This window comes from Lolium rigidum, chromosome 2 (genome assembly GCF_022539505.1).
Source record: "Lolium rigidum isolate FL_2022 chromosome 2, APGP_CSIRO_Lrig_0.1, whole genome shotgun sequence".
NCBI classification, from domain to species: domain Eukaryota; kingdom Viridiplantae; phylum Streptophyta; class Magnoliopsida; order Poales; family Poaceae; genus Lolium; species Lolium rigidum.
Genome location: NC_061509.1, coordinates 270673750 through 270698414, shown reverse-complemented (window position 1 = coordinate 270698414; position 24665 = coordinate 270673750). Strand labels below are relative to the sequence as shown.

The window sequence follows — 24665 nt, the reverse complement described above, 5'->3', positions numbered from 1 at the left end:
TTTCTTCACTTCTTCATTTAAAGCATAGTGCAATGCATGGTCCAATGTTAAGTAAAAATTAGGTTGTTGGCCCTGGCACGACGACGAGTGTTAGAATAGGCAGGTCTAAATAGAAATGACGGGTGTTATAAAAGATCCAATGATAAATCAAGCCTCGGTCCTTGGGTAGGTAAGCGGATACACGACACGAGATTTATAAGTTCTTCAAACAAACGATGAATTTTCTCGTGTCGTCGTTTGGTTGGGAGAAAGCAAACAAAAATGGGGAAGTGAGCTAGTCTTCTAATAGAAGGTTCCGAACACAGAAATATTGGAGAAGTGAGGTAGTCACAAAGTCACGCACTTTTCGGTAGCCAGAATCTGCACAGTGGCGTCGCTATGAAAACTTCTAAAACAAGGGCTTAGAATCTGGAACTCTCTCGCTTAACTCGGTTTAAAACGCTGCTAAACAGTTTAAAATGCAATGTTCAAATAATCTAAAGTTCTTTTTTTGCGGGAGCAAATAATCTCAAGTTTGAAACACAGCTGAACATAGAAACGCCAAGAGCAAAAGAAACAAATGGTGATTCTTGGGCTTCTTGCTGGGTAAAATCCTGCATACTGGGCCTGAGCTGGTATCAGTTGGACTTCTCTTATCCATCACCCTCCTCCTCCACTCCTCTGCCAGAGCTCGCCGTCTCCGGCCAGGCCATGTGGTCCCCGCCGCCTCCGCCGCTCCCGCTCCAGCTCCGGCGACCGACGCTACCTCTCTTGCCCCAAGGCCGCCGTCGCCTCAACCGCATCGCCGCCTCGCAGGAGGACCCCCTGACCGCCCTGTCCCGGGTCCTGTGGGGCCGCGCGCTGCCGCCGTCGCAGCTCGTCCTCGCCGTCCGCCACGGCTGGACCGCCGCGTGGCGCCTCCTCATGCGCCAGCTCGCGCCCTCCGACCCCGCCACGGGCGCCTTCACCCGCACCCCGTCCCGCTTCCCCGCCGTCGTCACCGCCCCCGCCCCCGGCGCGCGCCTCCACCTCTACGTCGGCCTGCCCTGCCCCTGGGCGCACCGCGCCCTCCTCGTCCGCGCGCTCCTCGGCCTCGGCCCGCGCCTTCCGCTCTCCGTCGCCGTCCCGGGCGACGACGGCGCGTGGTGCTTCACCCGCGCCAGCCCCGACGCGCTCTACGGCAAGCGCAGGCTCCGGGACGTGTACGCGGCCCGGCGCGGCGGGTTCGAGGGCCGGGCCTCCGTGCCCATGCTCTGGGACGCCGACCGCCGCGAGGTCGTCTGCAACGAGAGCATCGAGATCGCCAAGTTCCTCTGCACCCTCGCCGACACCGGCACCAACGCCCCCGACCTCTGGCCGCCGGAGCTCCGGCAGGAGATCGACCGCTGGTACGGCGTCATCTACCCGAGCGTCAACAACGGCGTCTACCGCTGCGGCTTCGCGCAGAGCCAAGCAGCCTATGACACCGCCGCTAGCGAGCTCTTCGCCGCGCTGGACATGCTCGAGGACCACCTGTCCAAGTCCCGGTACCTGTGCGCCGCCGGCAGCGGCATCACGCTGGCCGACGTGTGCCTCTTCACGACGCTCATCCGGTTCGACCTGGTGTACAACCCGCTGTTCCGGTGCAGCAGGAGGAAGCTGGTGGAGTACCCCAGCCTGCACGCCTACACCCGGGAGATCTACCAGATGCCCGGCGTCGCCGAGACCTGCGACATGGCCGCCATTGCTGACGGCTACTTCGGCACGCTCTTCCCGCTCAACCCCGGCGGGATCCAGCCCGTCGTGCCGGCGAGCTGCGACCGGGAGGTGCTCATGAAACCCCATGGCAGGGAGGCATTGCTTCCTCCTGCTCCTCCTGGTAGGCAGCAGCAAGGAGCAAACGCTAGTGTTGGCTAGGATTACAGTTTACAGAGCTTCCTAGGGTAGCTGAATTGTGCAGCGCATCAAAATACTTACTGAATGATGACTGCGTGTATAGAGGATGAAACTGATACTTTCATGTCTTATAAATGATTTAGCAATATCTTCTGGTCGTGTTAGCTGACAAATCGTCAGTGACAACATAAGCAAGATTCGAGAACCTTCTACATCGCATCTACCGAGCAGCCAGACCCCTTTATTTCTTATAAGGGTGGTATCTCATCGTCTTCGGTACTCCGATTATATCAAAATATTGATACTCACAGCGGCGCGGCACCATGACCGCTAATCGTTTGAAAAGGCTTCCAACTGCATAGTTGTAAAAAGGAGTTTTAGAACCAAGGATTTGGATTGTGGGGACAGTGTATGCAATAAGAGTTCACAGATAATAGCGTGGATATGAAAAAATACTGAAAGACGGCTGGGTAGAGGCAAATATCACCATTGTCATGATCTGGTATCAGTCTCTTCAATTTCCATGTAAAGTTTGTGCTCCCTAATGTACTCGATTACTTCGTCACAAGTGAGGTACTTTATCGAGAGACATCTTCTTATACATCCTCTGCAATTTGATAAAATAAAAGGAATCAACACCGTGGCATCAAATAAAGGGAAATCTGAATCTGAAGGTGGTAATAGCATCTTGTTACACAGAAACCGAAGTGGATAAAAGAATACCTTACTCTGGATGAACTGATCTGATTTGGCACAATCTCATCAACCGAAATGATGTTATCCTAGAAACATATACATAGGCACACATTATGCATAAGTAAATTGTCATACTTAGTAAGAATACTAAGATCCTCAGGCTAGAAGTTTCACCCTGCATTCTTGCAGTGTCTCGCTTTTGGATATTAGCCTTTGAACATCGTTTCCTTCTCTGCGTATACAAACAACACCAAAGTCTTTGCATATGGCCCTGACCTGGAGACACAAGGATGAGTGTCAAAATTAATTTTCTGATAATATAAAATCAAACAAAAACTATATAGGGCACCATGATTTCAAATAAGGGGCGCATATGTTCTCTTCTCGAATTGTTGATGCCAAACAATGTTGTATTTCATACCTGATCTGGAATCCAAACTCCTGGGGTGCTGAAAGACTCAAGCAGGTCAGAACCACATAAGAGCATTACCTTGAGACTACCTGAAAAAAAAATGTCGTAAACAATTGATACATGTACTGGGTGAATGCACTGATAAACTGCATTTCAAATGGTCCAACAGTTTGAGAGAGGGCATACTGTGCTGTGCTGCAACAGGCACATCCCTCACCATATATACCTTGATCAGCTAAGCCATCCTTGCAAAGAGAGTTCTTAACCCTCGAGAGAACAGTCAAGGTGCGCTGATAACCTTTCTGCATTGCCTACATGAAGAACACAACAACGTGTCCATCAAACACCGCACTATCCAAATTTCAAATATCTTACTATGTTACAATGCAAAACCGAACTGTGTGAAAAAATCTAGTTACCTCCCATGGATCAACCATCACGAAAGATGAGCTCCCACACGCCAGTTCGCAAAGGCGGATTCGGTGAATAGCCGGTAAGAGGTCCTAACCCAGCCCCAAATTGCGAATTTAGTCAGGGAAACAGCGCGCGGCAGTATAAATCCGCGTATGTACTTATCCGATTCCACATGGTACCTTCTTCTTATACGCATCATTCACCGGGGACATGTACCCACCCAGCACGGAGTACCCCCGCTGCTGCAACTCATCCTTTGCCAGCTCTAAACGAACAAACATCGAAAAAAATGAGGAAGAGACAATAAAAAATTATGCTCTCATTCTCAGGCTGTTCTTATGTACTAACACACAGGTGTTAAGTGTAATTTTTGTTTGATAGGTACATAAACAGATTAGCTAACAAATGTTGTGGCCTTACCAAACATTCTCAGGTGCATGTAGGTGGGAGGGTTGAAGCTCCCGGTGGCCACCAACACAACTCCACCTTGGCTTGCCCCACCCCTGCCATCACCGAGGTGAATCGAGGAGTAAATTGTAGATTAGGGTGGCTATGAATCGAGAAATGCGAGCAAGATAAGATCGGATTGTTTCTACTGGTGCAAGGCAGCAGCTGCAGATTCTGCTCGAGTTATTTTTTTTTACGATGACTGCAGTCAGACTCTGGCTTTGAGCTTCACGAACTGTGCGTATGGGCCGTGAACGTGCTAAGGCCCATTAAAATAAGTGACCCATATTGCGCAATAGCAATACTACTATGTCGGTCCTGCAGAGAGAGAATGACCCGTAGCAACGCGACCGAATCAATTGCGCGCCCGTGCGACACACGGATGCCTGCCTCGATCGTCGCCTCGTCAACAATTGCCTCGATCCGATCGTCGCGTGTGAAACCAGCTCGACCAGCTCAGCCAAACCGATGATCCATCGGGAATTAAGCAACATCGCCTCGCCTCCCTTCCCTTTAATTAATTTCCTCGCGTCTCACCAACAGCCAGCCAGCCTTGGCGAATCAATCCTCCCCTTTCATTATCCTATTGGCCATCGCGCTCCCCGCCGGATTTTAATCAGCCGTCCGTCGCGCTCTCTTTTTTCCCTACTCGCGCGCAATATTTTGACATATACTATACCACTGTCGCGTGTGTGTGAACCAAAAGAAAGAAACAATCCATCGCAAATTTAACATCACCGGCACAAAAATAAACAAGACTATGCTTGAACGTATACTATACCACTGTCACGTACTGCGTGCATTTTCTTTCTCCAGGTTGAACGTACTGCGTGCATAAAGCGGTCAATCGGAAAGAGCCATCCAATTAAAAAATAAACAAATCCCCATCCATCGCTATGCTTTTTGCGCGCGTAGCGCTAGTCAAGTACTAGACCAGACGATGCGTACTAGGAATTTGTTCCGGCCGCTAGCTCTTCTTTCTTTATTATTTTCCAAGCGATGCGTGCATTTCCTGATACAGCTGGATCGATGAACCGGAAAATGAGGGGAATTCATTTACCAACAAAAGTGGTACAGTAATTACGTAATAATTAATAACACCAAACCTCAATTTACCTAGTATGAGTGCTCCAAAATTCCGTCTCACCTTTTCCTCTTTTTTTCACGTCACATAAATTGAGCAAACAATGACTCAACAAAGCACCACCAGGCGTCTCTCACGGCGCTCTCGCTGGCCGCTCGATCGTTCTCGAAACATTGTGCATGGTCTCATTCCAACCTCGCTAAACCGATGAGCCAACTTGGACCGCACCCGCTCGCCGATTTCGCAAGGTACCACAATATCAGGCGTCCGGTTGAAACCATGCATATGGACCATCGTCCACCTCCCCGACATCCTTGACGAGATATCATATGTTGATCTTCGTGAAATTGGCCGCTACGCTCCTCGCCACCTCCGGTTCACCACACTCCCCTCTTGGGCAAGGGTTCTTCTCCCACCGCTGAACATCATCATGTGGACACATCCACCGCCGTCCACCACGTGGTCCTCAACACACGCAAGGGTTGTGGGTTCAATGAGACCAAAACCGACGCCGTGTTCTCGGCCGACTCGTACAACTATGCAATTCGGCTCATCTACTCTGTGCTCTGCATAACTAGATGCCATACGCAATGGTCCGCGCTGGCTCTGGTCTGGCCAAAAAAATATGGGGCCTACACCACGGCCGATCGCATGCACAACTGGAAGCTCTGGACATCGCACGGAAGGGGAGCAGCTCGCCGATCTAAGCTTGGATCATGGACATCCATGACTTGGAGAGGCTTCCAAACAATCACGCAAACACATTGCAGGCGCTACACCACCATCCCATGGTGACTACATAAAAAAAAAAACGTGCCGAAGGCATCGACCCGACCCCATCTTGTAGTCCGTCAGGATGGCTAGTGGGAGAGCCCACGTGGAATAACTACGCCGATGGCCTGTTGTATGCCAAAGGCCATCCTCAGCCAACGCTGATGGGCGACTGTACGCCGACGGCCACACTTCTCCGCTCCCTTCCTCGACACCTATGCCGACAACCCCGAGAAAAAGCCATCGGCGTAGGATCAGTGCCGTTAGCATACATCGATTTTCCTTTAGTGGATCACAAAGGATATATTGATAGTTTGGTTTCAGTTGCTCACAAAAAGATGGAGGTATTTTAAGCGAACCGAAACTATATAACTGGAATATGTGTGGATTATATTTGTGTGAAAATAGAAAAATAACTGGAAAATGTGTGAAAGAGGAGCTGAACTTGTACGAACTTTTCTTACAAATTATATAAACCCATACTTAGATAAATATCTTGTTCGTTTGATTTTAGTTGCTCACAAAAAAAAATATTTTTTATTGAAATTCTGAAATGGAGTGAAACTATTTCGACAAAATATTTTAACTAGAACATGCGTGAATCATATTTTGCTATTCCTACTCAAATAGTTATACTCGTTCTTTACATTTTGGAACATGAAATAAATAGCTAGTTCAAGCAAGCGGGAAAACACAAGTCCAAATCGAAATTGAGCAGAGACGGAATCGAAAACAACTAGCCTGCTTTGCCGTTCGGAACCGTCAGTTCGACCGCCGTCGTATTGAGATCAAACCAAAAACCAAACAATTAGACCCTAACCCCCTCATTTCTCCTCCTTCACCTCCCGCCACACCCAACTCGATCCCCAACGAAACCCAGATCGAACTCCGCCGCCGTCGTCGCCGCCGTCGCTGCTCTTCCCCCTCACTTCTTCCATCCTCTCTCTCCGCCTCCTGCACCAGAACGACCGCCGCAGCCATGGCCTCGCGAAGGAAAGAGGCGGTGCCCGCAAGTACTACTGCGTCGCAGCGGCTCGTTCGCCGGCGCGCGCGTGCACCGGTAGGACGGTTTGCGGCTCTCCGTCGAACCTGATGCCTACCTCGCGCGCGCGGCTGACCGGGGCTGCTTCACGCCGGCGTGGTGGTGCCGGCCTAGCGGACGCGGCGGCGCAGCTCCGCCGTTCTGCCCTCCATCTCCGCCGAGGCCCAGACCGTGGAATTCCCCGCCCCCTGCTGCGGGACGCCGACATGCAGGTATGGTATCCAGTATCCAGTACCCTGAACCTATTCCTTTGGTTCCCCTGATTCACGTTGTTTTGACTGAAAAAATTGTTTCTTGGCAGAGCAACAGGAGGAGGGGCGAGGCGTCGTAGCTGTAATCCCGCCGGTCCAGCAGCTTCTCCCTCACATCGGTTGCCCCTACCTTGGAGGGGCTACAGTTTCCAGGTATGGGAAGCTCCTATATGCTAATTTGTTCAAGACGCTCTGATTCGTGGATTTGGATACCTCTATGCTGGCGGCGCTAGAGAATGAGCATATCATTTTGATATGGATTTATGGGGGCTGAAAGTGCAATTTGGTTCAAACTTGCTTACTTTTGGTGGTAATGCTGCCAGTGTATATGTGGTTTTAATTGATTAGACGACCAGTATGCTGGATAAGGGAAGTGCAGTCTCTACTTCACGTAATCTCAATCTGCCAATCACCATAGTATCCGCATCAAATTGGGATTGCTGCTTTACAACTCCGGTGTCAACTCGTATTGTTTCTTTGCCTGTCTTGAAGAAATAGCTTCAGAATCAGCAAGAACTGAAATGGGATCAGTAATATTGATTTTCATCCCTGGTTTATCTTGAAATAAATAATACATGTAGTCCTCCAAGTTTGATTCCTCTGTGTGATGTCAAGCAATTATCTTTGGTTTGAGTGTATGTGTTGGTCAAAAACTACAACTTATTACCGCTCAACTAGTTTATACGTGGATGCATAGCTTTGCTACTGGAGCATCTACTCAGGTTAAGCCAATTAATGAACACTAATTCTTTTGGTTCAACAAGACCTTACTACAGTACTGTAAAAAGAAGGGTAACCCTATAGCACACTTGCCCAATGCATTGTCAGGATTTCCGAGTCTTCTTATTTCTTCAGGCTGCATGTACGTCCTCATTTTTGTACCTTGTGGAGTGCTTGCACTTCAGACCATATGTTAGTTCGTAGTGATTATTTGGACCAGCATGTTCCTCTACTACCGAAGATCAACCTTCGCTTCTTCGTTGTGAACTCTGGCTGGCGTCTGATTGACCCTGTGCACTCCGCGTCCTCATTTAGGTGAAAAGTTCAGATTTTTTGGTGTCCATTTCTGTGTGAGCTAGCTGTACATTCAGATAAAAATTTAATTTAGGTTTGCTATAAACATTAACTCATGATATGCAAGATTAACTAGTTCGAGCTGTCAAGATGCATGCATACATGGTGCTATTGCTGCCTTCATTGCAGATTGATAAAACACATTCAAAATACTAAATGTTTATATGAATCTGCCGAATGAGATCAATCTTCGTTGATGGCTAATTCTTTTCTCGACTGACTTGTTTGCTACAAATATTTGTGGCATTTGTTATATTTCTGTGGACATGCTAGAATAGTTGGCAGGTGTGCAGGGTTTGTTCTGGTGTATTAGAAAACCTGGCGATCTTGTTTGCAGCCTTTGAACATGGAAGAGAAGGTTTCGGAAATTTTCGTGAATTAGAAAACCTGATGCTCTCAAGTCGTGCATTGATACAAAATCTGAATTTTATGATAAATGCATTTTTTTGCATGCATCAGGTTTCTGTGATATGCATCTCTGTTCATAATAGAGTTGGCTGGTTGTATGCATCAGGTTTTATGAACCATCTATTTGCAGAGTGCCAACAAAAAGATCTATGTGTGCATCTAGAATTTATAAAAGAAGTTAAGTCACCTGTTCACTCATGTATATATAAGTTAGTGCTTAGGTACTGATAGTGATAGGTAATCTAGATCAAATACATGGATAAGAATATGGATCACAAGGGAAAACAACTTTATTTCCAACCTTGCTCTAAACAATGGCTCATGCTGTGGAGACTTTGCTAGTCCAAGTTGGGCGAGATGCATGAATGCACCGTGTTGCCATTTCTGCCCATTTGCTCTTCAGTGCAGATTTATAAAACAAATTCGAAATACTACATTTTTATATGAATCTGCCGAATCAAGTTTGGAGATCAATTCCACTTATGTCTATTTCATTCCAATTGTGAAAGTTTAGCGCTATTTTAATGAATGAATTGGTTCGGAATTGTTTGACAGCAGTAATTTTTTTGTCCAAGGATTGTAAGTTCTCTTTATTTAGTTCATTTTAGGATATGAATTTCTCTCTTAGTTCTTTTGTGTAGGATTCGATTTGGTTTTGGTTCTAGATTTCTCTCTTGCCTAGTTAAGATTCTGAAATTTTTAGGAAAGTTATGTGAATAGTCAAGTGAATTACATAGCTTCCATCTACTTAGTGAATGTTCATGTCTAATTCTGTATTTAAGGATCGTTCTGGTGCATGCTTATATTATAGAGGAAGGACAGTTTTTATTTAAACATATTTAAGACTGGAAATTTAGGATAGAATGTTCTCTGGTTAATGGTCATTGCTTTTATTTTATACAGAAAGATTGAGCGGGTGGAGCTGTGCTGCATGCTGACGGTTGGTGAACATGTTCCACATGCCCTGCTGCTCAGGCATTCCTGCTGCCTGGGACCTAGACGACGACCCAACCCTGATGCTGCTGCTTTTAATTATTGAGTGCAGTTCTGCCATAATGAGGTATGGTTGCTGTGAGTGAGGCTCCTGCACTAAGATTCGTTTTTATTTACTACTTTGATGTGATGTGATGGTGTTTTGCATCATTGGTTTTTTGTTGCGCTTGATTTCGTATTCTGAAATCAATTGTAACATATTCCTTTACCTCTATTGCAGTGTTTATTTAAAATGTGGCATAGCATGTTGCGCTTGATTTCGTATTCTGAAATCAATTGTAACATATTCCTTTACCTCTATTGCAGTGTTTATTTAAAATGTGGCATAGCATTGCCCAGTTCGTAAAATGATTATTTTTAAGAGGAATAAAGAAGCTATTTTTTCACCTGGTTCCTATCAATTTTATCTTCTGAATATGTTTTGCATAATAAAATATCAGTGGCCTTTGCTATTCTACACCAGCACATACTTTGTATGTAATTGTAGTCCTTTGTATAGTTTTCAAGATAGTTCAGTACAGTACCTGCTACTTATTTCTGAAGTTAACATTTGTCGTCTTTACTCCAAAGTGCAATTTGGTTCAAACTTGCGTACTTTTGGTGGTAACGCTGCCAGTGTATGTGTGGTTTTAATTGATTAGGCAACCCGTCTGCTGGGTAAGGGAAGTGCACTTCACCTAATCTCCACCCCCACTCACGGTAGTACCCATATATATCAAACCGGGATTGCTGTTTTACAACTCTGGTGTCAACTCATATTGTTTCTTTGCCTCTCTTAAGGAAATAGCTTCAGAATCAACAAGAACTGAAATGGGATCAGTAGTATTGATTTTTAACCCTGGTTTGTCTTGAAATAAATAATAGGTTTGGTCGTCCAAGTTTGATTCCTCTCTAATTCTTTTGTTTTAGTGTACGCTTTGGTTAAAAACTAGAACGTGTAACCGCTCAACTAGTTTATACGTGGATACATAACTAATCCTCTGGAGAATCTACTCAGGTTAATACAATTCATGAACACTAATTCTTTTGGTTCAACAAGACCTTACTATAGTACTGTAAAAAGAAGGATAACCCTATAGCACACTTGCACAATGCGTTGTCAGGATTCCCGAGTCTTCTTATTTCTTCAGGCTGCATGTACGTCCTCATTTTTGTACCTTGTGGAGTGCTTATCATATGTTAGTTTGTAGTGACTATTGAGACCAGCACATTATGTTTTTGTACAGCCCTCTACTACAGAAGATCAATCTCCGCTTCTTCCTTGTGAACTCCGGCTGGCGTCTGACTGACCCTGTCCACCCCGTGTTAAACAACTAGCAGATAAGTAGAGAACTTTAGGTGAAAAGTTCAGATATTTTGGTGTCCATTTCCGTGTGAGCTAGCTGTACATTCAAATACGATTTTAGTTTAGGTTTGCCCTAAACATTAACTCGTGATGTGCAAGATTAACTAGTCCGAGCTGTTAAGATGCATGCATACACGGTGCTATTGTTGCCCATTTGCTCTTCATTGTAGATTAATAAAAAAAATCGAAATACAACATGTTTGTATGAATCTGCTGAATGAGATCAATCTCCGCTGATGGCTAATTCTTTTCTCGACTGAATTGTGTGCTGCAAATGTTTCTGACATTTGTTATATTTCGGTGGACATGCTACAATAGTTGGCAAGTGTGCGTGATTTGTTCTGGTGTGTTAGAAAACCTGACGATCTTGTTGCAGCCTGAAAACATGGAAGAGGAGGTTTCGGAAAGTTCTGTGCATTACCAAAACCTGATGCTCTCAAGTCTCAACTTAAATCTGAGTACATTGATATGAAAACTGCTGGTCTGAATTTTTATGATAAATGTATTTTTGCATGCATCAGGTTTGTGTGATATGCATCTCTGTTCATAATAAAGAGTTGGCTGGTTGTATGCATCAGGTTTTATGAACCATCTATTTGCAGAGTGCCAACAAAAAGATATATGTATGCATCCAGAAATTGTAAGAGAAATATCTTAATAAAAGAAGTTAACTCACCCGTTCACTCATGTATAGAAAAGTTAGTGATTAGGTACTGATAGTGATAGGTAATCTAGATCAATTGCATGGATAAGAAGATGGATCACAAGGAAAAACAACTTTTCCAGCTTTGCTGTAAACATTGACTCGTGATGTGGAGAATTAGCTAGTCTGAGCTAGGCGAGATGCATGAATACACCATGCTGCTATTGCTGCCCATTTGCTCTTGATTGCATATTTATAAAACAAATTCAAAATGCTATGCAGTACATGTTTATATGAATCTGCTGAATCATGTTTTGAGATCAATTTCAACTTATGTCTATTTCATTCCAATTGTGAAAGTTTACCGCTATTTTAATGCATGAAGCGGTTCAGAATTGTTTGACAACAGCATTTTTTTGCCCAAGGATTATAAGTTCTGTTTATTTAATTCAATTTAGGATATGAATTTCTCTGTTCTTTTTTTTTTGTAGGATTTGAGTTGGTTTTGGTTCTGGACTTCTCTCTTGCTTAGTTAAGATTCTGAAGTTTTTAGGAATGGGATGTGAATAGTCAAGTGAATTATTTAGCTTCCATCTACTCAGTGAATGTTTGTGTCTAATTCTGAATTTTAGGATTGTTATGGTGCATGCTTATATTATAGAGGAAGGAGAGTTTTAGTTTAAATTGAATATTTAAGACTGGAAATTTAGGATATAATGTTCTCTCTTTAATGGTCATTGCTTTTATTTTAAGACAGAAAGATTGAGTAGCGGGAGGAGCTATTCTGCGTGCTGACGGTTGGCGGCATGTTTGCTCAGGCATTCCTGCTGCCTGGGACCAAGACGATGACCCAAGCCTGATGCTGCTGCTGCATGTCATTATTGAGTGCAGTTCTGCACTTTGATCTGCCATAGTGAGGTATGATTGCTGTGAATGAGGCTCCTGCACCAAGATTCATTTTTTACGTACTACTTTGCTGTGACGTGATGGTGTTCGGCATCATTGGTTATTTGTTGCGCTTGATTTCATATGCTGAAATCAATTGAAACATATGCTTTAACCTCTATTGTTGTACTCGTTTAAAATGCAGCATAGCATTGCCCAGTTTGTAAATTGATTATTTTTAAGAGGCATAAAGAAGCTGTTTTTTTTTCACACGGTTCCTACTGAATATGTTTTGCATCTTAGAATATCAGTGGCCTTTGCTATTATACACCAGTGCACCACCACATACTTTGTATGTAATTGTACTCCTTTGTATAGTTTTGAAAATAGTTTAGCACAGTACTGCTACTTATGTCAGAAGTTAACATGTGTCATCTTAACTCCAAAGTTGTGTGAGTAAGCACTGAACTATTTGTAGACTATGCTGTCGTTCTCCAAAGTATGGACTTATTTTTATATTCCTCTTTTGCGAATCCGGTGACAGGCTCATGTCTATGCCAATTTCCAAGTTGTGCAGCACTTTGTCTTTTTGTTTCTAGCCGGTTCTAATCACTTGATGTATATAGACTGGGTTGCTTTTCCCAATAATGCAATATCTGTGCCAAGTTGGTTATGGTGTAGGTGCTGCGTGTTGTGAAATATTCTAGTTTGATTGATTCAACATTTAATCCTGGCATTTCTCTTGTGTTTTGGTTATTTTCTTTTCTTCAAAGCCATGATGTTCACAATAACTACACATAGGTGAACATGTAGATGTATGAGTGCTGCTGATTTGCGTGGGTTAAGTCGACCATTCTCTTTTTTACTTTGCCAATTTTACTGTACTAGCTGGTACTCCTTTTTTGTTGATATCATTAGTTGCCAAACGGGAAGCTTCAGCTGGCTTCTGAAAGCCGATTTGATCCTCTGAGACATGTTTATCTGCATGAAATCGCTTGTTGGACGCTACCATATTAACTCTGGAAAGTACGCTTACTAGATTATCCTAACTAGTGCCTCGTTTCTGCTTAGTAGTGTCAGACCCTCTGGTAACTCGACCTTTTACTATTTCCAGAAAAGAAACATTGATGTTTACATTTATAGTTTTATATATTTGACATGGTGCGAAATATTCGTAACATGTAGATGTCCAAGTGCTGCCATGTTTACAGTAAAAGTTCTGTACGAGTTTCTTGCCCCTTGTCAAGTAGGTAGCTGAAACGGTTACATTGGAAAGTTCTACTCCGTCCATAAAAAGATGCCAAAGATTTGTCCAAATTTAAATGTATCTACACACTAAAGAGTGTCTAGATACATCCAAATTTAGTCAAATTTCCGATATCTATTTATGGTCGGAGATAGTACATTTACATGCACTAATGATCATGTAGTCCTGTATGCCTGTCATCTACGACAGTTTCTTTATAGAAGTGTCCTGATAGTAGGATATATTTATCATAGTGCAGGGACTGAGCACACTCGGATAAAGCTGCCCTGTTTACATTTTTGAAATGATCAGCACTATTGGAAAAGCATAAACTGGTTTCTCTTTATAAGTAAGATAATAATGTGTGGGCAGCTTTAGCGGCCAGAATTGCAGAAGGTTAAATTTATGACCTGCTCTATTTTTGTGATTCATTTGTACAGAAATTTATGAGCATTAATATCTCTTTATTTGGTAACTGATTATGAGCTGCAAAATCTGAATTGTGGTATATAAAAGGAAATATAAAGTTGGATTCGACCAGTAGCACTCGCCACTGGGCTAAATATGAAGCCGGTCTATTGCCTAGTAGGTGTCAGCAGCAGTTATGTTTTAATAAATGATAATCTTCATTGTGTAGTGTAGTGTTTCTCACACAGTTATACTAGTATTGCGAAGCTGGCTTGAGAGCTTGAGAGGGTGTGCAGCAGGGGACAGTAAAGATACACGTTCATAGTTTGTAGATTTATTTTTAAAGCTTGATGTTATTTCTATGTGAAATAAGAAAATCATATATATGTTTGAACCCAATATAATTTGTTTATTTTGCACAAGAAGCAGTAGCATCTAAACCAACGGACATCACGAGCCAATCAAGCTACCTAACATTTGTTAGAACAGATTTTTTTTTATGAGGACCGAATTGTTGGGAGTGATGGATTTGACCAGTTTGGGAGCCAATCAAGCTTCCCGTGTAGTCCAGGAGACCAATCAGCATAAGTCCAAGTACTACATGAGAGATTGGGCGTCTGGTTTATTTCCAAAAGCATCAAAGTTTGTCTTTTTTTTTTCTGTTTGCCTTGTGTGCATCTGTAAATGGATTGTTTCTTAACACTATGTGAAAGATCCCAATTATGGTGTCAGGTCATCATTTATTTTTACCCAGCTTGCATCTAGTTTGCTGTTGTGATGCCATTAAGGTAACGCTCTGTTTGGATGTAATGAATTGGAGGGCTGGAATTGAATTGTTCCCAATACCAAATCAACCTTAGCTCGGCCTCAATGTTGCCTCCCACCGCTGTTCCGCCTCCGGCCGCCATTCGGCCTCCCGCTTTGGGATTTAGGATTAGGGGGTCTGGAAGAGAGGGGATGAGATAGGGAGGACGAGGGTGCAGACTTCCGTCGGAGTACCAAGTAAGTCCGCCGGAGAGCTGAGCTAGGGAGGGAGGGAGGGAGGGAGGGAGGGAGGGAGGGAGGCCTACCTGCGCCATGGTGCCTCCTCTGACCTAGCAGTTGAGCTTGCTTCTATTTTCTAGGGACGAAGAGGTGTGTACCATTTCAGGAGATGGCAAATTCCGAGCGATACCGAGCAGGAGGCATCCGTATTGCAGGAGGGCACAAACACCCGCATTAGTTTCTAGCTTGGTATTTGCATCAGTTTCCGGCTCTCAATATCGAGCACATCCAAACGGTGGAATTGGGCCCCTGAATTCCAAAAAGTCCAATTCCTGGCCCGAATGCATACATCCAAACAGGGTATAACTGAAATACTGAAATATTTATATTGTATCTGTATGAACAATGTTTAACCGTCCTCCAGGAGATCAATCCATTCATAATTCTAATGAAGAAACCAAAGATATGCATGATAAATGATTGTGCCTTGACTATATTAGTATTTCAGTTTCTCTTACCTTTTCTCGTCACATGTTTTGTTTGTTGACACATGAAAAGAATCTTGATGTGTCTGACAAATGCTATTACAGCTCAGGGCGTCTTTGAAGGCGAGGATGGGGTGCAGGAATAACGACTTGCTCCACCTGAACAACGCTACTGATGCTACTGGTGACCGGCCACCACTCCGAGCTGCTGCTGCTGGTGAGGTCTCTTCCCTTTTCATGTATTATTCGCTTCTTTTTTTTATCTCTGTTGAATATATAGGCAGTGCATCAAAGCATAAGCATATGTGGATGTAAGTTTGTTTCAATCAGTAAAAAAGTTGTGGTGTGCATATGCAGGGACAAAGACGGCGGGAGGAGCTGCGCCTCTTGCTGGTGGGCTGCGCCCACAGCCATGCTCTTGCTCGCAGTGGCCCCGGACCAAGACCACCGCGGCCGACACGCTGTGTGGACCCCTGCCCCGGCCTAGCGGCAGTATGGCCAAAGACTGCTGCTCCTTTTCCTTGGCGAGTTGGTATAAGTCATTCATTCTTAGGTCTTTTTCTAGTGTTGTTCTTTGTGATGATCAATCCAAAATTCAGGGGTCTTCCTGTTAGTGAGATGCATACCATATTTTTTTTTTGCAAAGCATCAAGTGGATCAGATCTTGGTTTGTACTAGATGATCATGTCCTGATTCTACCTGGTCACCGTTTAATTGTGTTACCATGTGCAAACACTAGTACAACAGCCACAGCCAGAAGTTTTTGGTTCCTGATTTGGTATTGCACCTAATGGATCCAGTTCTGGGCCCAATTCCCTTAAATTTGTATTGCATATGAACAATATTTTCTTATGTTTAGGATCACTTGTCTTTTCTTATGTTTTAGGATCACTTGTCTTTTCTTATGTTTTCATGTGAGCTCACGTGTTTTCTATCTCCTTTTCCTAAAAAATGTTGCTTGTAGCCATTTTGTTTTGGTATCTCTAAAAATACTTTTTTTCACTATTTACCAAAAAATTGAGTTATGCGGGTACTTCAATACACATGCTGTTCCACATTATTCACCATGGCTTGACAGAAGTACTGATATTTCTATCTTTTAATCCTCAGGACTGAAAACAGAAAGAAATTATCCTGTTGTGAGTGAGCAGCAGACTCCCCAAGGATGGATCAGTACGAGGTGTTCGCACAGATTGGGAAATGAGCATGGATAAGTACGAGGTGTTGGAACATATTGGTGATGGAGCATTTGACTCTGGTCTATTAGTGAGGCACGAGGTGGGGAAGAAGTGAGTCTCAAACTCTGAATAGCACCGCCCCTTTCACTTACCTACTGAGATCAGTTTTATTTCAGTCTTTTTGGTGGTAAGGACCTCCGTGTCTCATGTAGGTATTTGCTGAAGAAGATCCAGCTAGCGCCACAAACTGACCGCACTCACCGGTCTGCCTTGAAGGAGGTAAATCCTCTTCCGCTTCATCTTTACAAACTATAAGTGGACATTTGTAATGTGCAATGGTATGAGTGAGTTACCTGGCAAAATAAATGTTCAAGTGTCCAAAATAGAGGAAAGAGCTAAAAGTATCAGTACTAAACTACTCCAGAGAAGTGGCACCGTTCAATGTGGATGCTCGAGCAACTCCATGGCTCACGATTCTGGGCCTGTAGTACCATGTAGTACTGGTTGCAGGTTGCAGAACCTGGTTGCAGAATCTATGTGTTAACATTGCAGATTGCAATATTTTAGTTGATTCTTGTGTCCTATTGTGCGTTGACTTATTAGGAAAAAATAGATGATCTTCAGTTTGATGCTTTGTACATGTATTTTTAAATCAGACCATGATCATTACAACTTTGTGTTGCATCCCCATTTTCACAATCCTGGAGTATTCTCTCCTTTTTTATTAGCAGTTTTAAAATAAAGCACATGTTCACGTCATGCAATGCTCTGGTTGCTATTGGTTTGTTGGTTTTTGGTTGTTCTGGCCTAGCGTTTTCTTTATTTTGTTTAAGTGAACTTTGTTTTACTCATCATTCTAGCACTGGTCAAGAAACTTTGGCAGAAGTGTTGTGCATTTAACTTTCTAATTGTGTAATGTCTAATCATTTTTCCTAGAAAACCAAATAATAGACTAATGACTGATGATGATCGGCTAGATACACCCATATCTAGGAAACTTATTCGTATCTAGATAAAATTGATCAAGTTAGACATACCTGTATCTAGAAATAATTGAGCAACTTATTTTAGGCAAAATGAGTGTTAACATATACCAAGGTCCTTTTGGAGGGGCTGAACGTGCTTTCTGCCCACATATAGATAGGTAAAAATTGTATCTTTCTACCATGGATAATCTTCATGTGCAATACAATGCAAATCATCATAAACCCCGTCTACATAAGACTACCCACAATGGGAGTATCATATGTAGTATCATGTATTCTATGCATGCAAAATGCTGATGTGGCAGTGCAATTAAGGATGATAGAGAGGGTACTAGTATCATAGGTAGATACTGTATCATAGCACATACTACTAGAAAAATTAATGTCAAGTAAATCTTGTACATATATTTGCATTGAGATTCTACAAAACAATTAATATATGGACACTATGATACTAGTATATGATACCATGCATTGTAGAGATAGTAACATGTAGTAGTATCATACGCATGATACTTCTATATGATACTATGCATTATGACTAGTCTAAGATGTTGCGATGTCCAGGCATCAACCCTGCCTACGGCTGTCTGAAGGGGTCACTCACTGACAAATCATGGATGTGTTCTTTGAGATGGTAATCAGCCCAAAAATTATAATGCCTGTATTCAAATTGGATATCTCGAGAAGCTTTGTTTTCCACCTGTAGCATATCTATGAAGGATTCACGGTTGCAGCTGCCATTTGCTTGAAATTCAATTCTGCTAAGCACTTGTGCATTTAAAATGAAGAACCTGGCAAAGTCAACCTCTTCCTTAAGGCACAAATAACCTTGCAGCACCAATTCTTTGAGGTGGGAGCGAAGGCATTCAATTGGATGTAGTGGGTCATACCGAGGCTCAATGTTCTTACCCTTCTCGTGTGTGAAGTAGAACTACAAAAGAGGAAATAAGATGCATATCGTCAAATGTGCTACTTACTAACTAGACTAGATAATATACCAATGAAATCAGACATTTAAGTAAGCAAATGTGAATACTCACAATGACATAGAGCTTTTCCAAACAGGGGAACCACCCGAGGACAGTAAGAACTGCATTCAGTTGAGAAATACAGGAACCGAGGGACAAAATCTTTATGGTGCGCATCGAGTTTTCCAAGCTGACTGGGCTCAATCCCTGAAGAAGAAGAAAACAATGAACATGAAAACATGATGATCTGGATTCCTCGAAATAAAAATGACGATCTTTATGTACATACGAATGCTGCATGTTGGCTGCTGCTACCTGAAAGACATGGAGTTTGGAGAAGTCCGGTACGAAAGGGCCTAGTATCTCCAGTTTAGGTGCCCTCATTATCCTGATATACGGCTGCCAAGATGGTCTGTGAGTACCAAGTGATAATATCCTTTCAAGGTGAGGAGCGTCCTCGACGACCAGTTTTGCGCTGATCTCACGAGGGTTGCCCCGTAAGACGATGCTCCGAATCGTCGATGAGCGAACACGGAGGCAGCCGATGACGCGAACTTCAGACACGAATAAGCTCTCCAGGGCATGGCAGCCAGAGAGCAAGCCATGGAAGACGCTCTCGGAGATGGAAAGGTCGAGCAGGGAGAGCTGCTTGAGGAGAGGGAAACTCATGGACGGCGCGATCTGGTCGGGGAAGTCGATGTAGCTGATGCTGACAACGCGGAGGGTGGATGCGGAGTGGAGCACGGATGACAGCAGCCGGTAGCTGGACGAAGACGGCGAGGATTCGTGCGCGTATCGGATATCGAGCTCCCGGAGGTTGGCCAGGGCCCGGGAGTGGAACCAGCTCTCCAACTCAGAGCTGAGGTCGCCGCCGCCGGTTCTGAGGCCGGGGAAATAGAATCTGCGGGCGGGGCCAGGATGCTCGGAGACTATCTTGGAGACGGCAGAGGGAGGGACGCCGCTGGGGAAGAAGGCTGGCTGCAAGGTGCGGACCTCGAGGTTGAGAGGCGCCGTGCGCCAGAGGTGGCGCCATCGGCGGGAGAGCCCCTGCGTGCGGCCTCCGTCCTTCGTTGGGAGGAGCGAGATGATGGCGCCGAGGATGTCGTCTGGAAGGCGGCTGATCAGATCGCCGGTTCCATGGGATTCTTGCTCCTTGGGAGCCGCCGCCGTGCCGGCCTCCTTCTCCATTGCCGACGGCTGGCGCGCGAGGCGGAGGGTTTTGGGGGAGTCGATCGCAGGCGCTCGGTCGGTGGTGTACTATCTTTTTGCCCAAGAACACCGTGTCAATGACACGATGATTGGCAAGTCCAGTGTGATGCACATTTTGGGCTGTCAGTTCGCCTAGCCCGAAAGGTCCTAACCAGGATTCTCCAGCCCGGTGATGTAATATTTTTTAAAATTTATAAAAATCGTGTATTTGTTAAACAAATAAAGTAATAACAATATTTAAAAAATCGCGAATATTTCTATCTAGACTGACACATGATGATATGGAACTTAGTCACAACACTATACTTATGCATCTTAGAAGTTACAAGTGTCACATACTTCCTTTTGAAACTTTGAGGATAAGAACGATAGATGTTATCCCACCGACAACAGTCAATGGGATCATTGGGATCATTTTCTGCTCCAATTGTATCACCCTCTTTTGATGATCATCACTACGAGCTCCAATCCATGTTTGATCGGAGCCTCCAGACCCCACTCTATCACAGTCAAGCCATGAACCGTTGCTCTTTGCTTCCTAATAATGGCACAATAGCGCATATAGCGTGCAGGCGAGCAGGGCAAAATGATAGTCCAGCAAGAAATTAAGTGCACATAGTGATTTCGGTGATCCATCGGTAGTTCCTGGTGCCTTCTATGCCCATACCTATCAAACTAAAATCCCTAGTGTGCAAAGACTCAAAAAATAATCCATGAACTTAGGCTGCATAATTCTAACTTATACAAGTAAGATGCGAAATAAAGCTTTTCATCCTTTGCTCAGGGAAGCCTTGCTCCTTATAAAGACTTGAGTGGTAGACAATGACATGAAGCCATTTGTCCTTTTGTAGCTCAGTAGATAATTCCAACTTATACAAGTAAGATGCGAAATAAAGCTTTTCATCCTTTGCTCAGGGAAGCCTTGCTCCTTATAAAGACTTGAGTGGTAGACAGTGACATGAAGCCATTTGTCCTTTTGTTTAAAATCTACTAATGTTTAAATAATCTCATATTTGAAACATAGCTGAACAAAAATCGAAATCTATTTTTCCAAAAGGTTTTAAACCTAGTTGCAAAAAGAAGGCAGGTTTCTTGGGTTTGTTGCTGGGTAAAACCCGGCATACTGGGCCTATCGTTGGGCCTGGGCTGGTATCAGTTGGACATTTCTTATCCATCATGCCAAGTCGGACATAGGGAGTCTACGCCCTCCTCCTCCACTCCTCTGCCAGAGCTCGCCGTCTCCGGCCAGGCCATGTGGTCCCCGCCGCCTCCGCCGCTCCCGCTCCAGCTCCGGCGACCGACGCTGCCTCTCTTGCCCCAAGGCCGCCGCCGCAGCCGTCGCCTCAACCGCATCGCCGCCTCGCAGGAGGACCCCCTGACCGCCCTGTCCCGCGTCCTGTGGGGCCGCGCGCTGCCGCCGTCGCAGCTCGTCCTCGTCGTCCGCCACGGCTGGACCGCCGCATGGCGCCTCCTCATGCGGCAGCTCGCGCCCTCCGACCCCGCCACGGGCGCCTTCACCCGCACCCCGTCCCGCTTCCCCGCCGTCGTCACCACCCCCGCCCCCGCCGCGCGCCTCCACCTCTACGTCGGCCTGCCCTGCCCCTGGGCGCACCGCGCGCTCCTCGTGCGCGCGCTCCTCGGCCTCGAGCCCCGCCTCCCGCTCTCCGTCGCCGTCCCGGGCGACGACGGCGCGTGGTCCTTCACGCCCGACAGCCCCGACGCGCTCTACGGCGAGCGCCGGCTCCGGGACGTGTACGCCGCCCGGCGCGGCGGGTTCGAGGGCCGGGCGTCCGTGCCCATGCTCTGGGACGCCGACCGCCGCGACGTCGTCTGCAACGAGAGCATCGAGATCGCCAAGTTCCTCTGCACCCTCACCCTCCCCAACCCCAACGCCCCCGACCTCTGGCCGCCGGAGCTCCGGCAGGAGATCGACCGCTGGTACGGCGTCATCTACCCGAGCGTCAACAACGGCGTCTACCGCTGCGGGTTCGCGCAGAGCCAGGCGGCCTACGACACCGCCGCCAGCGAGCTCTTCGCCGCGCTGGACATGCTCGAGGACCACCTGTCCAGGTCCCGGTACCTGTGCGCCGCCGGCAGCGGCATGACGCTGGCCGACGTGTGCCTCTTCACGACGCTCATCCGGTTCGACCTGGTGTACAACCCGCTGTTCCGGTGCAGCAGGAGGAAGCTGGTGGAGTACCCCAGCCTGCACGCCTACACCCGGGAGATCTACCAGATGCCCGGCGTCGCCGAGACCTGCGACATGTCCGCCATCGCCGACGGCTACTTCGGCACGCTCTTCCCGCTCAACCCCGGTGGGATCCAGCCCGTCGTGCCGGCGAGCTGCGACCGGGAGGCGCTCATGAAACCTCATGGCAGGGAGGCATTGCTTCCTGGTAGGCAGCAGCAAGGAGCAACCGCTAGTGTTGGCTAGGATTACAGTTTACAGAGCTTCCTAGGGTAGCTGAATTCTGCAGCACATCAAAATACTTACTGAATGATGACTGCGTGTATAGAGGATGGAACTGATATTTTCATGTCATATATAAATGGTGTAGCAATATCTTCTGTTAATGTTACTCGACACATTGACAACATGAGGAAGATTTGAGAAACTTTTACATCACATCCATTCATGATGCTACTGAGCAAGACCCCTTTATTTCATATAAGGGTGGAATCTCATCGTCGTTGATACTCAGATTATATCAAAATATTGATGTCCACAGCAGCACGGCACCATGCCTAATAATCGTTTGAAAAGGCTTCCAACTGCATAGTTATAAAAAGGAGTTTTAGAACCAAGGATTCGGATTGTGGGGACAGTGTATGCAGTAAGAGTTCACAGATGATAGCATGCATATGAAAAATACTGAAAGACCGGCTTGGTAGAGGCAAATATCACCATTGTCATGATCTGGTATCAGTCTCTTCAATTTCCATGTACAGTTTGTGCTCCCTAATGTACTTGATTACTTCATCACAAGTGAGGTACTTTATTGAGAGACATCTTCTTATACATTCTCTGCAATTTGATAAAATAAAAGGAATCAACACCGTGGCATCAAATAAAGGGAAATCTGAAGGTGGTAATAGTATCTTATTACACAGAAACCAAAATAGATAAAAGGATACCTTACTCTGGATGAACTGATCTGATTTGGCACAATCTCATCAACCGAAATGATGTTATCCTAGAAACATATACATAGGCACACATTATGCATAAGTAAATTGTCATACTTAGTAAGAATACTAAGATCCTCAGGCTAGAAGTTTCACCCTGCATTCTTGCAGTGTCTCGCTTTTGGATATTAGCCTTTGAACATCATTTCCTTCTCTGCGTATACAAACAACACCAAAGTCTTTGCATATGGCCCTGACCTGGAGACACAAGGATGAGTGTCAAAATTAATTTTCTGATAATATAAAATCAAACAAAAACTATATAGGGCACCATGATTTCAAATAAGGGGCGCATATGTTCTCTTCTCGAATTGTTGATGCCAAACAATGTTGTATTTCATACCTGATCTGGAATCCAAACTCCTGGGGTGCTGAAAGACTCAAGCAGGTCAGAACCACATAAGAGCATTACCTTGAGACTACCTGAAAGAAGATATATGTCGTGAACAACTGATACAAATACAGGGTAAATGCACCGATGGACTGCATTTGAAATGGTCCAACAGTGTGAGAGAGGGCATACTGTGCTGCAACACGCACATCCCTCGCCATATATACCTTGATCAGCTAAGCCATCCTTGCAGAGAGAGTTCTTAACCCTCGAGAGAACAGTCAAAGTGCGCTGATAACCTTTCTGCATTGCCTACATGAAGAACACAAAAACGTGTCCATCAAACACCGCACAATCCAAATTTCAAATATCTTACTATGTTACAATGCAAAACCGAACTGTGTGAAAAAATCTAGTTACCTCCCATGGATCAACCATCACGAAAGATGAGCTCCCGCACGCCAGTTCGCAAAGGCGGATTCGGTGAATAGCCGGTAAGAGGTCCTAACCCAGCCCCAAATTGCGATTTCAGTCAGGAATAGTATAAATCCATGTACTTATCCAATTCCAAATGGTACCTTCTTCTTATACGCATCATTCACCGGGGACATGTACCCACCCAGCACGGAGTACCCTCGCTGCTGCAATTCATCCTTTGCCAGCTCTAAATGAACAAACATCGAAAAAAATGAGGAAGAGACAATCGAAAATCATGCTCTCATTCTCAGGCTGTTCTTATGTACTAACACACAGGTGTTAAGTGTAATTTTTGTTTGATAGGTGTTAAACAGATTAGCTAACAAATGTTGAGGCCTTACCAAACATTCTTAGGTGCATGTAGGTGGGAGGGTTGAAGCTCCCGGTGGCCACCAGCAAAACTCCACCTCGGCTTGCCCCACCCCTGCCATCACCGAGGTGAATCAAGGAACAAATTGTAGATTAGGGTGGCTAATGGGAGCAATCTAAGATCGGATTATCTCTACTGGTACCGATTTGGATCCACGGAGAGCTTCTCCGTGGGGAGAGCCACTTCCGCCACCTCCATGGTCATCCACCTCGAATCTTCAGCTGAGCAAGCACCTGGCACAAAATCCTTACCTCCCCGATTCAGTTCCTTCTACGGAGTCGGCGCGCCGCCCACCTCAAGTCCCGCCGCCGGCAGGACAGCGTCGAGGCGATCCGGCGTGCGGTACGGTGCAAGGCAGCAACTGCAGATTCTGCTCGAGTAATTTTTTTCCGATGGCTGCATTGAGCTTCACGAACTGTGCGTATGGGCCGTCAACGTGCTAAGGCCCATTAGAATAAGCGAACGGCCTACAGGTACCATCTATCTAGCGGGCCGGGTCCACTAACCTGGGCAGG

The 24665-nt window shown here is 45.3% G+C and overlaps 3 protein-coding genes and 1 long non-coding RNA gene across 8 annotated transcripts; 2 read left to right on the top strand and 2 right to left on the bottom strand.

Moving 5' to 3' along the window:
* The first annotated feature begins 663 nt into the window (after positions 1 to 663).
* LOC124693433 (glutathionyl-hydroquinone reductase YqjG-like) lies at positions 664 to 22399 on the top strand. The gene is made up of 2 exons (XM_047226909.1): positions 664 to 766; positions 21109 to 22399. The coding sequence occupies exons 1-2, from the start codon at positions 691 to 693 to the stop codon at positions 22218 to 22220; spliced, it is 1188 nt and encodes a 395-aa protein (XP_047082865.1). The 5' UTR covers positions 664 to 690; the 3' UTR covers positions 22221 to 22399.
* On the bottom strand, positions 2074 to 3890 carry LOC124685799 (nicotinamide/nicotinic acid mononucleotide adenylyltransferase-like; the record flags this gene model as incomplete). Its single annotated transcript, XM_047219833.1, has 9 exons — positions 2074 to 2208; positions 2342 to 2461; positions 2578 to 2636; positions 2725 to 2826; positions 2972 to 3051; positions 3189 to 3273; positions 3382 to 3465; positions 3556 to 3641; positions 3797 to 3890. Coding segments are annotated over 8 exons (705 nt in total), but the record flags the coding sequence as incomplete, so codon positions are not given.
* Positions 7098 to 17107, top strand: LOC124693437. Of its 4 annotated transcripts, XR_007000015.1 has the most exons (7): positions 7098 to 7124; positions 9357 to 9513; positions 12188 to 12352; positions 15548 to 15659; positions 15800 to 15974; positions 16553 to 16731; positions 16833 to 17107. It is a non-coding gene; the product is annotated as an uncharacterized LOC124693437 (long non-coding RNA). The 4 variants fall into 4 exon arrangements; XR_007000018.1 differs by lacking the exon at positions 7098 to 7124 and having other exon boundaries at positions 9121 to 9513; positions 15553 to 15659; XR_007000017.1 differs by lacking the exon at positions 7098 to 7124 and having other exon boundaries at positions 9121 to 9513; positions 15548 to 15664.
* LOC124693434 (nicotinamide/nicotinic acid mononucleotide adenylyltransferase-like) lies at positions 22316 to 24442 on the bottom strand. Of its 2 annotated transcripts, none has more exons than XM_047226910.1 (10): positions 24293 to 24442; positions 24122 to 24204; positions 23882 to 23967; positions 23724 to 23807; positions 23522 to 23615; positions 23316 to 23395; positions 23069 to 23170; positions 22922 to 22980; positions 22692 to 22811; positions 22316 to 22558 (listed from the first exon to the last, which is right to left on the bottom strand). In XM_047226910.1, the coding sequence occupies exons 1-9, from the start codon at positions 24352 to 24354 to the stop codon at positions 22697 to 22699; spliced, it is 765 nt and encodes a 254-aa protein (XP_047082866.1). In that variant the 5' UTR covers positions 24355 to 24442; the 3' UTR covers positions 22316 to 22558; positions 22692 to 22696. The 2 variants fall into 2 exon arrangements, with proteins under 2 accessions (XP_047082866.1, XP_047082867.1); XM_047226911.1 differs by having other exon boundaries at positions 22322 to 22558; positions 23531 to 23615.
* Between the last annotated feature and the right edge of the window lie 223 nt (positions 24443 to 24665).

What these genes read in the sequence shown, in the direction of transcription:
- LOC124693434 (XM_047226910.1), bottom strand. Translation starts at nt 24,354, where the DNA reads ATGACCATGGAGGTGGCGGAAGTGGCTCTCCCCACGGAGAAGCTCTCC. An exon ending in AGCTGATCAAGGTATATATG is followed by an intron (nt 23,396 to 23,521) that starts GCGAGGGATGTG and finishes ATCTTCTTTCAG; the next exon opens with GTAGTCTCAAGGTAATGCTC. An exon ending in GAGTTTGGATTCCAGATCAG is followed by an intron (nt 23,171 to 23,315) that starts GTATGAAATACA and finishes TTGTGTCTCCAG; the next exon opens with GTCAGGGCCATATGCAAAGA.
- LOC124693433 (XM_047226909.1), top strand. Translation starts at nt 691, where the DNA reads ATGTGGTCCCCGCCGCCTCCGCCGCTCCCGCTCCAGCTCCGGCGACCG. An exon ending in TCTCTTGCCCCAAGGCCGCC is followed by an intron (nt 767 to 21,108) that starts GTCGCCTCAACC and finishes TCTTGCCCCAAG; the next exon opens with GCCGCCGCCGCAGCCGTCGC.